Source organism: Citrus clementina, unplaced genomic scaffold (assembly GCF_000493195.1).
Source record: "Citrus clementina cultivar Clemenules unplaced genomic scaffold, Citrus_clementina_v1.0 scaffold_8, whole genome shotgun sequence".
NCBI classification, from domain to species: domain Eukaryota; kingdom Viridiplantae; phylum Streptophyta; class Magnoliopsida; order Sapindales; family Rutaceae; genus Citrus; species Citrus x clementina.
The window spans coordinates 17924887-17937012 of NW_006262022.1; the positions used below are offsets into that span (position 1 = coordinate 17924887).

General features: G+C 27.9%; 1 protein-coding gene across 1 annotated transcript; it reads left to right on the plus strand.

The window, feature by feature from the left end:
* Window positions 1-7134: 7134 nt before the first annotated feature.
* On the plus strand, window positions 7135-8892 carry LOC18034103 (probable carotenoid cleavage dioxygenase 4, chloroplastic). Its single transcript, XM_006423983.2, has one exon. It carries the CDS (start codon window positions 7181-7183, stop codon window positions 8870-8872), a length of 1692 nt encoding a protein of 563 aa, XP_006424046.1. The 5' UTR covers window positions 7135-7180; the 3' UTR covers window positions 8873-8892.
* The last annotated feature ends 3234 nt before the right edge of the window (window positions 8893-12126 follow it).

A 12126-nucleotide genomic window follows, 5' to 3' on the forward strand; every position in this document is an offset into this window, starting at 1 on the left:
ATTTTAAGTATCAGGAAGACCAAAAGAAAGACGAGAATGAAGTATCTGAGAAGACAGGGAAACAAAAAGCCAACAGAAGAGAGAGAAGAGGAACCACTGCTTAAAGGACAAAACTACGTTACAGACTCTGTATGTAACAGCTCAATGAAAATTAGTCTTTGTATCAGCGAAGTTCCAATAACTTTTCTTCTCTCCTGCAACGCGTGGATGGTTAGATTTTGATATTTTTTAATCTAATAGATGAAAATAATTTTAACAAAAAACAAGGTACGGGTGCAATAGTTATTTACAAAAAAATCAATATATATGGGTGGTTAGATTTTGATATTTTTTAATCTAATAGATGAAAATAATTTTAACAAAAAACAAGGTACGGGTGCAATAGTTATTTACAAAAAAATTTATTTTGAATCACATATTACTTATGTTTTCAAATAAGTCCTCATTAATTTTTTATAACTAAATCATTTTGTTAACCATCTCTTTTATATCTCTTTTAAAATTTTTAAAAATTTTTACTATATTTTTATAAATATCTAAATAATTATCATATTTATAAAAATTTATAAATTCTAAATATATATTTACATTTACATTTATAATTTTTTGTCTCTCTTAAGATATAAACTATATTTTTTTTCTTTTATATAATTCAAGATGCTAAATTTAGATAAGAGATATTATATGTGATAAATATATTATGACTCTAATAAATTACTAGAAACATGGTATAATGAATAAATCATTAGAACCTCTAATAATTTCACAAAATATAAAACTAATAAATTTTCACATTCTAGCTATATACAAAGAGGATTTTCGTATGAAAGATTGAAATCCTTTGATTTGATCAATGATTCAGACATGAGGAAAAATAATCAATTAAATTAAATTTCACTATATTTATCAAATAAATTAGGAAACCCAAATTTATCTATAAATGATCTAAAAAACAAATGAAATATTAAATATTAAAATTTTCAATGAAGAAAACATACAACAAATTTTAATAAAGTTAAACAATTAATAAAAGACTTCAACATTAGAGATCATGATATATTAAAGTAAAAAATTATTAATATAATAAATAAAAACTCAACAAATATAAGATTAAACAAGTTGTAGATTCAATTAGATAAAATAGAAACTTGGTACTAAATTTGTTATAAATATAAATAAAAAAACTTCAAAAAAATTTAAACTTATTGACTTTTTTATAATTATATACTTTTTTGAGGATTTAAAAATTGATATTGTTTGTTACAGCTGATGTAAGATAAGCTTTGCCTAGCATTGGACTCCATATATCATAAAATCACATGGGTTATTTAATATTTTTATTTAATTAGTTGATCGTATTATATCACAATAATTTATTTTAAAATCTTTGATATTATCATTATCCGTACCCATACGATTGTAAAATATTTTATACTATTGAAATATCTTGAGGGTGGTGATATTTCCACCCCATAAATTTTATTAACCCACCCTAATTTTAAAAAATTATTAAGACAAGTGCACATTATTTTAAAAAAATTAAAATTAAGAAGAAATTTAAAAATTTAAACAATTAAATCCATATTCATTAATTATTTTTTTAATGAGACTATGTTTTTTTATTATATTTGATCAATAAGATTGTTTTAACACAAATTACTATAATTATTCTAACCTCATAAGGTAAAAGTACTAAAAACATCTAAAAATTTACTCTAACTTTAATAAATTTTTATACAATTTTTTTTATATTTTAATGATGTATAAGTAGTACTTTTTTCTTATGATTATTAATATTCCACTGAACTAATGAGATGTAATTAGGACGATTGGAGTATTGACAATTATTAAATTTTATATAAAACATAAAGCTAAATGTCTAAACAATTAGTTACAATAATGTATATTTCTTAGGGTAATTTGGTTATTTCATATTATAAGGGTAAATTAGTTAAATCAAACTTATCTTAAAGCAACCTTAAATTGTTAAAAACTGTTAAAAGACAAAGTAAGAAAAAAATATTATGAGAATTACTTTGACTTAAATAAGTTTTTCTGCAAAATTTTTTTATATTTTAATGATATATAAGTAGTACTTTTTTAGTATGATTATTAATATTCCACTAAACTAACGAGATGTAATTAGGATATCTGGAGTATTAAAAATTATTAAATTTTATATAAAACATATTAGATTATAAACCTAAATGGGAGCCTCTATGTTACATTGAATGTACCATACACAACCAACAAGAACCACACAAATTGTAGGACCCATATAATTGTGTGGTTCTTGTTAATTGTGTATGGTACATTCAATGTAACATAGCAAAATTCTTTATATAAAATTTGTGATGGCATCATTATTTAGGGTTTACCCACGTTACGACGGTTTTGTCTTTCATGGTGCGGCACTGTAAATTTTCAGAAAACCCCTTCCACTCATTTTTATTTAAATTTTTTTCATAAATATTAAGCTAATTTCCACCTGCATCCATAGGTACTTTTCAATGAGCACTTTACACTATTTAATATTATTTTTATTTTATGTTGCACCAGTATCACAATATCTCTCTTTTCTATTTTGAGATTGAAGAATTGTCATGTTTAATTTAGAACCTTAAACTCTTTTTTTTTAATATTAGGATTTTTTTAAAATCTACTATCAAATTTCGTTTAATACTTTATAGTCTTTTTATCATAATTTTTTTTTCATAAATATTATATTTAGTACTTTTCACTTGCATGTATAACAAAATATGTAATCCCAACAACTCTATTACAAAAAATATTATAATTTTTCTTACTCTTATTTTAATCATGTTATTTATTTCCAGTATTATTATTTTAGGGGTGCATTTGGTTCGTCATTATTTGTTGTATTAGGTTGTATTGTATTATTTTCATATAGATTGCATCAAACTATAATTTAGTAAAAAGTCTTATCCATCATAGATAGTAATAAATATTTTTAATAATATAATGTCAGTCCATACCATATAAAAATATTTCAGCACCCATTTGGAGATGATGAATTATTATTTGCAAAGAAAATTAAAGGATTAAATAACATAATAAAAATAAAAGTATGAAAAATTACAATATCTTTTGTAATGGAGTTATTGGGGTTACATAATTTAATGTGAATGTAAGAAAAAATACCACAATATTTATAAAAAATTAAAACAAAAAGAGTGTAAAAGTGTTAAATGAAATTTGATAGTGAATGTATATAAAAAAATTGATATTTAAAATATTTAATTAAAAAGGAGCGTAAGATTTTAAATTAAAGATGCTAATGACTCAATTTGAAAATAGTAAAGAGATAAATAAATACGATATAGTATAAAGTGCTAAGAAAAATGTATCTATGGATGCAGGCAGAAATAAATTTAATACTTTTGAAGCAAATGTAAAATAAAAATAAGTGGAGAGTTTACATAAAAATTCATCACAAAAGACAAAAAAAGTTAAATGGTATCACTGTTGAAGATAACTGGACCCATTGTTTATACAAAATGTTTTTGCTTTATTGAAATATCATGATATTTTTTATCTTGCCAAAGAGAGGTCCCCACTATTGTAGACAAATATTAATTACTATAAGGATTTTATTATGTTACATGTAATGTAATATACACAATTCATAAGAATCACGCAATTATATGGGTCTCATAATTTATGTGGTTCTTATGAATTGTGTATGTTACGTTACATATAACATAAGGACTCTCTTATTATAATATTATTATATGCCAGCCAAATATGCCAGTTATGGAAAGTATTCAATCAATCGCATCAATACACTAGCACTGGACTCCAAATTCAATAAATCACGTAGTTCCATAAAATTGGGCAGCCACTCATTTGATTCCGCAATTAGAAGGATATCTTTCAAAATCATATCCACCATAATTTTTTTTAGGGCATGGCCATGTGCAGCAGATAGATTGAAAATGAATCTTAACTACAAACGTAAGTAATCAATAATAAAAAATTTATTATAACTTTATAAAAAAGTGCTTTATTTTATAATAATTTTAATATAATTAATTTTTTTAAAGTTGTATTTAGCACATTATATTATATTATGTTAGAACTGTATTATAATAATATTGTGTATAATAATATAATTAATTTTATTTTATATTAGTTGTATTTAATATTATATTGTACTATTTTAATTTTATAATTAATTTAAATAATATATTTAGAAAATAATATTTATTATTAGTTATATTAACTTGTAAAATAATAATTAATTTATATATTAATTATTAAAATATAATTAAATAATATATTATTTAGTTATATTTTTAATATAATAAAAATAAAAATTAAAATAATAAATTTATTAATTTGTATCAATAATTATAATGTAAAAATAAAAGAAAATAAAAATTAATATTATAAAAAAATTAAAAATTATATTTATTTATTATTATTTAAAAAAATGCTAATGCATTAGCATGGCCCCTTAATCCATTAAACTTTCATTCCAAACATAGCATACAAATTTTTAAGTAATTCAAAATAACAATAAAAATGGTTAAAGATTTCAGATTCTCTTGTGACTAATTATACCTGATCCTTTTGAGATTATTGGCACGTGGTGATTATCAAATTAAATGGTCATGATTTGTTTGGTAAAATATGTTATTGTTATTTTTGTGAGTTTAAAAAATAGAGTATATGTATTTCGTAAAGTTTATTATTAAATTATTGTTTCATTTTATAACATAATTAATAAAATAGACATAGGTTTAAATTATATTTATTTTTTTGAGAAAAATTTAATAAATTTTCTGGATATATTTTTTCTTTTAATATTGTTATGACCTAAATTTTAAAAATGTGTGATGGTTCATTTAGTGAAATACTTTTAAAAAGCAATCCTACCAATTTTAAAAGTTATTATCAAAATGAAATCTTATGAAATAAGCAGTTTTTTTATTAAAAAAAAATACACTAACAAATCAGAAAAATCTAACTATTTCTTTCTTTCTTTTCATACTTGAAAATAACACTGAAAAAAAAAAAAAAAACTAAGACATGAATTAACAGGAGACAGGGAAACCAAGAGAGATGTAATAGAGGAAAGGGATGATGGTCCTGAGTGATGGTTGTGCTGGTGGGGTGCAATGTGTCAGAATTCAAGTTCTCTTTTTCTTGTCTTTTTTTTTTAAAAAATAGTTTTCTATCTTATTCAACTTTTTTGTTCAGTTCCACAATGCCTCTCCTTACCTCAAATCAGGAGAGGATATGATTCATTAGTTAATCCCACAGATCACATGTTAGGAAAAAATTAAATTGTTGTTAGACTATAAATAAAATAATCATGGTAAGAATTCTTTCTATTCATATGTATTTATTAGTTGCCGTTATTTATATAAATTTTAATTTAATAATATTCCAAATTTATTTATATGAAATGACAAGGTATAATATGATTCGACCAGTGATTTTAGTAATGTGAATATCATGTAGCTAAGTTGCATTAGCTGTAGGACAAATCTGTGGTACCACTGTTGTATGGTACCACAGATGGATCCAACCATTGGATCTAGTTCACAGTTGTCACTAGAGCTAGATCCAATGGTTGGATCCAGCTGTGGTACCATACAACTATGGCACCATAGCTGGATCCTTAGCTGTAATTAAAGTCCGAAATCCAACGAATGAGAAACATTGTAAGTACAAAAAAAAAAGTAATTATTAATATAATAATACTACACATCTTAAATTTTTTATCTTAAAAAATTATCCCAAATGATGTGGTATTTATCAATTGGTTGGTGAGATAATACAATTAATTCACTAAGATCCTGTAAAGAATTATCAACCACTCAATTAATACCACATAATTTAGGATAATTTTTTAAAATAAAAAATTTAAGATGTGTAACATTATTGTTACTAATATTATGTTTACTTTAAAATATTTAATGTATTTTTTAATGACATGACAACTTATATGTCAGACAATCACTCATTGACTGAACTTGAAAAAATGATTAAGAATAAAAGTAATTAACGTCATACAGATAACATTAAATAATTGTGATCCGGAGGTCGATTTTTTAGTTCGGTTCAGATTTTTAGTTTCGGTTCTTTTAAGCTAAAAACCAAATGTTAAATGTTGAACCAAACCAAATGGTTCGGTTTAATTTTCGGATCAAAAGTTACAAAACCTAAACTGAACCGCTAATATTGTTTGGATTTCTGTCCTATATAAAATTTTAGTATATCTCAATGTTTAGGAAATGTTTACATAGAGAAATTTTGTTATAGCCTAACGTTTTTTTGTAAATTTTTCAAAAAGGTCTTTGATCGAAAGTCAATAAGGAAAAATTTCATCGAATTCCTAATTTTTCTTGTTAAATTATATTATGGCGTAGAAGTTTATTTCATTTTATTTATGTTGTGGGCGAAAAGTTTTGATATTAAAAACAGTGATGATGATTTTGAAAATTCTTCATTTTAGTCTAAAATTGTTGCAATTTTGTTTTCTTTTTGCGAATACAAATTTGTAAATTATTTTATTTTTATTTTTGTTTATTATACATTGATTATAGTAGATCTTGTGTGCAGATTAAGCTGAATCGAAAAACTAATTTGTTAATATGAACTGTTTAGCAAATTATCATAAAAAAAGAAAATCGAACGGAGCCAAACTATCAGTTCTGGTTCGATTTTTATTTTCCTTGAAGATCGAATGATATTTTTTTTTAACTTTGGACATTTTTATTTTTCTTAAAGATCGAACGGTTTTTTTTTTTAAAAAAAAAACTTTAGACTGAAACTAAACTAAAGTCGAAGGCTTATCCCAAAACAAAATTGAATCGAACTGAACTGAACTGAACCAAATCGATGCCTACCCTAGTTGAGCTATAGCGGTTGGTGTAGCAACAAAGTAATCCCAACTGAGAAATCGTAATATTACTATTTAGATTTTATCCAATTGATGTGAGCGTTATTGAAGTCGCGACATGTGAATTATTAGTATATTTTTTGTTTGAGAATGACGTGTGAATAATTTGATTGTAAAGTGTCGCATTTCTTTACAAAGAACATGAACAGTACAAATCACAGTATAAGTCTATATAATATGTTTCTTGTTAATGGCTAATTCACTGAGCCAAAAAAAAAACATCATCCACTCTACATATCTACCAAAAGAATGGATCTCATGAATTACTTATCCTTAAAGATATCATACAATTCTCCACCAAAACCAAAGTTCACATATTACAATCACATCAACGAACAAAATATCCCATTCCGTTCTTCTCAAAAGCCAAAAATATGTGCACCCATACAATCTTTAATGGGAACAAATTCATCCTACAACACCAAATCCGCGCCATCATTGTTTACAAACATTATTGATCGTCCTCTTCATCCTTCTGTTGATCCAAAGCATGTCTTCACCGGAAACTTTGCTCCGGTGGACGAGCTTGGCCCGACTGAGTGCCCGGTGGTTGATGGCAAGCTTCCGGACTCTCTAACCGGCACGTACATCCGAAACGGACCAAACCCACAGCACATGCCCCGTGGCCCTCTCCACTTCTTTGAAGGTGATGGCATGCTTCACTCAATGCAATTATCTAAAGGGCGTGCAATTTACAGTAGCCGCTATGTCAAGACTTACAAGTACAAGCTCGAGAGAGATGCCGGTGGCCAAATTTTCCCCAACGTCTTCTCAGGATTTTATGGGCTTGTGGATATGGTTCAATGTGTTGCATCGACAGCAAGAGTGTTGATGGGTCACGTAAATCTCAAGAAAGGATTTGGTTTGGCCAATACAAGTCTTGCTTTCTTTTCGTCTAAGCTTCTTGCTCTTGGTGAGTCCGATTTGCCCTACATTATAAAATGTACTCGAGAAGGCGACATTGAGACTTTAGGGAGATGGGATTTTGATGAAGAATTATTTGCAAGCATGACTGCGCATCCAAAGACAGACATGACCACAAAGGAGACTTTTGCTTTCAAATTTAGCCCCTTTTTTTCCCCTCATCTTACATTCTCCCGTTTTGATGCAAATGGTGTTAAGCAAAAGGATGTGCCTATATTGTCCATAAATCGACCAACTTTCATCCATGATTTTGCTATAACCAAGAGGTTCGCTATTTTCTCAGAGACACAATTAGCCGTTTCAGCAGCAAATGTGATGTTGGGAAAAGGCATGCCGACGGTTTTTGATCCGGAAAAAGTCCCAAGAATTGGGATCATATTGAAGTATGCAAAAAGTGATGCCGAGATGAAGTGGTTTAATGTTCCGGGGTTTAATGCAATGCATGTCTTCAATGCTTGGGAAAATGGAGAGGATGAGGTTGTTCTTATTGCGACAAATGCTACATCCATAGAAAATCTTTTTCTCAAAGTAGACATGGTCCATATCTCGTTGGAGAAGGTGAGAATCAACTTGAGAACAGGAAATGTTTCTAGAAATATTTTATCAGCAAGAAATTTGGAGTTGGGATCCATAAATTCTTCCTATATTGGAAAGAAAAATCGCTATGTTTTTGTAGGAGTGGGTAAAGAAATTCCGAAAATGCAAGGAGTTGTGAAGATTGATCTAGAAAAGGAAATTGAAGTCTCAAGAAGATTTTACGGACCCGGTTGCTTTGGAGGGGAGCCATTATTTGTGCCAAGGAATGGGGATCATGTTGATGCTGCTGATGAAGATGATGGATTTGTAGTGACTTATATTCATGATGAGAATTATGGGGAATCAAAATTTCTTGTAATGGATGCCAAATCACCAAATCTAGACATTGTAGCAGCTGTTAAATTGCCTAGGCGGGTTCCATATGGGTTTCATGGCCTATTTGTTCATGAGGAGAATCACTCAAACCAAAAGAGTTTATGAATCTTTCAAATTATGCTCGATTAATTATTTTATCATTATTATTTCAAAGTTTTAATAGACAAATATTCTCACTATTATAATTTTTAATAACTCACGTGTGTGTACACGCGCACTTGTACATACACACACAATATTAAATAATTGAATACATCAATTAATACTTCAACTAAGTATCTAAATTTAATAAATATAACATTATTGGCTTTTTAAGAGGTGTTAGAAAAGTTTGTAAAATAGAAACTCTAGCTTGGGTTCATTGCAGGCTGCAATGGCCTACAGCCCACATTGCCTCTCAATCCTCCACTTTAATTTATTGAAAATTATTGAATAATATATCTCGGACATGCAGACTCACAGTCACATACATGATTATTTATGATGACAAAAACAAAAATTCTGAAATTTATTACTAATGCTATTAAATGTGAAAGAGAAAAAACACAAAATAATGCAAATAGCATTTTCTCAACAAAAATATTAATATTATACTTTTCTTTCAATAAAACAGGGACCATATTGCCTTTATTTGAACTAAAGCATGGCACTAGAAAAGCATAGAACCTGCTGAATTATTAACATAACCAAAGAAAAGACTACAAATTGAACGTTTCTGAAAGAAGAAATTGAAGGCACATTCTGATTAATTGAGTAGCATAAGCCGAGCCGGATACACAAAACCATGACCAACAAAGAGTGCACATGCAACAGTGGAGATTGATGTTGATTGAGCTAAAGAACTCAGTGCTCAACTTGTACATATGTGTAACATCTTTCTCTTGTACACCATACACTGAATCACAAGTTTGAGAAGACTTTCGGAATCCAACCGTACATTTCGTAATAAACAATTCAAAGAAATACATTATGAATGTTTCATAAATAAAGGTTAAATGCTCCTTTAGTCTTTGAATTTAAATTAATTACTCTACTAGTCCCTATAATTTTAAATACTACCCAAAATGCAAACTCTTGTTATACACGCATTTTCATTAAAATCCACTTTACCACTTTCCATTTTTCTCCCGTTGCAAGTTAGTTTTGCTTAAATTTTAACATATATAGACAAAAAATTATTGTTCATTATTAAAAATAAGATCCAACCACTATAGAAGTAACAATATGGATGTTTTGAATAATTTACGAAAATATAGAGATTGTCTGAGTAATTAGTTTTAACTCTAAATGCCAAAAGACAATTTACCCACGGTATAAAATCATGCATAAATGTATAAACAAATGCTACATTGCAATGGTGGGCTTTCAGCTCAGAGACTATGAGGACAAGAGCAAGGATCAAAGCCAATTCGAGAAGCATATTTGTTGCAGGCCATATCTTTTATTCCTGTATTCCCTTTATTGCTTAATAGAAACTTTGTGTGATCTATGTTATGAATTCAATAAACCATCACCTATGTACAGTGAAATTTCCATGTAAGAGGCCACATTTTAAAGCCGATATCTAAAACTAAAAAATACCACATATCCGTCCTCTTTCAATTTTATTTGTACCAGGTAATTTGTCCAAACCATTGGGACTAATAGAGAATTTACCCGAGTTTATAAAATCGTGCGATAAATAATAAAGAAATGCTGTAATGGGGGAATACTTACCTACAAATTTGCGGCTTTCAGCCAGAGACAGTAAGGAGAAGCGAAAGGATCAAGATGAAACATACAGATTTTAAATTCAACGAGCCGGCTTAATTATGAATGAAACGGAGTATGCCTAATCAATGCAAGGCATCGTATGAAAATTAATCTATTTTATATTGCTTTCCCATCAACAACCGTTTTGTATTTCCATTTGACAAGTAAATTTCTTTATAAAATTTTTCTTATTCTTTGATAGTAAATTCTCTAGTTCAAGGTAAACAAAAGTCCAACTAATTATTCAATACTAGTCATAACGGTAGTCAGTCTTTATGCCTTCTAGCGACTAAAACAGCAATGGCGACCTAACTCCGGTTGTGAATTGTCCTTCCACTTGGTCAGACTTGAACCTGACAATCAGATGAAGATACCCTTGATAAAGATGCCCTAAAAACGCCCTAGATGTGTTCTTGTTAAAGATGAAATCTAAGGGAAGGTGTTAATTTATAATAATGATAAATTTATTAGTTATCACCACCACAACCACAACTAAAGTCGAAAGTACCACCACATCTACATGTCGTATCTAAAACTCTTCTAAAGTATACTGTCAATTTCAATTTCTTCAAATATATACTTATTCCAACTTCAGATGTTTAATTAAATCACAAACAAAATTTCCTATCCTTTTTCTAAATCCTTGATTATTTGATTACCAATGCCTAATAAAAGGATAAGTACCTAATAAAAGGATCAGAACTTAACAGCACTAAATCATACACAAAATAAATTGAAAGATGACCAAAAAAAAAAAAAATTTGTTGCAATCTTCTCACTTTAAAATATATTCTCGTATGGTAGACTTGTGAACACTTATCTCATCATGCGTCTTAAAAAAAATTGTTATAATCTTAAATCTACTAGGATTCTGGATATAAATAATACATAATACCGCCTAGCATTTTGGTAAATATTAGTTCAGAAATCTGCTACTTGTAATAGGGAGATTGTGAGCTTTTTTCTTACTGAAATCAATAAATATCACTTGTCGAACAATATAATAGGAGACTTTTTTGTTATTTGCTTGAATATTTTCTCATAATAAATATATATTTTGTATTCCTAAGAAAAATTATCGAGCAAATAACTCATTTACCCTTTCTTTTCTTTAAATTTTTTGGTGTCGGAGGTTTTTTTGATACCATAAAAACAATAAAAAGTAAGTGGTATATATTAATTTCAATAAAGAAAAATTAACAATCTCTACTTTAATATTCATAGAGATATACGTGCAACGATTTAACTTGATCATCATTGCACTCTAATGGAACTTTTTATTATTGTCAATAGCTTCAACAAAGTGATTTCTAATACATGTTAACAAAAATGTCATCATATCTCATGGATCAGCAAGCAAGCCAGACGCACCCTCCTTTTGTTTACATTTTTGGGGCAATGCAATATGCTTTGGGCACTCAGTTTCGATCCTAAAATTCCAGCCATTGGGCCTTGACGGTCAACAGTATAACTCGTGCTCTCACAAGTCACAACATCTGAGGGTGAATTCGAGCTTCCTTACCGACTCATTTAAATTTGTTATCTCAAAAATATAGAATTCGAATCAGAATTATCTCTATATATATATAAGGGTAGATAGATTTTCT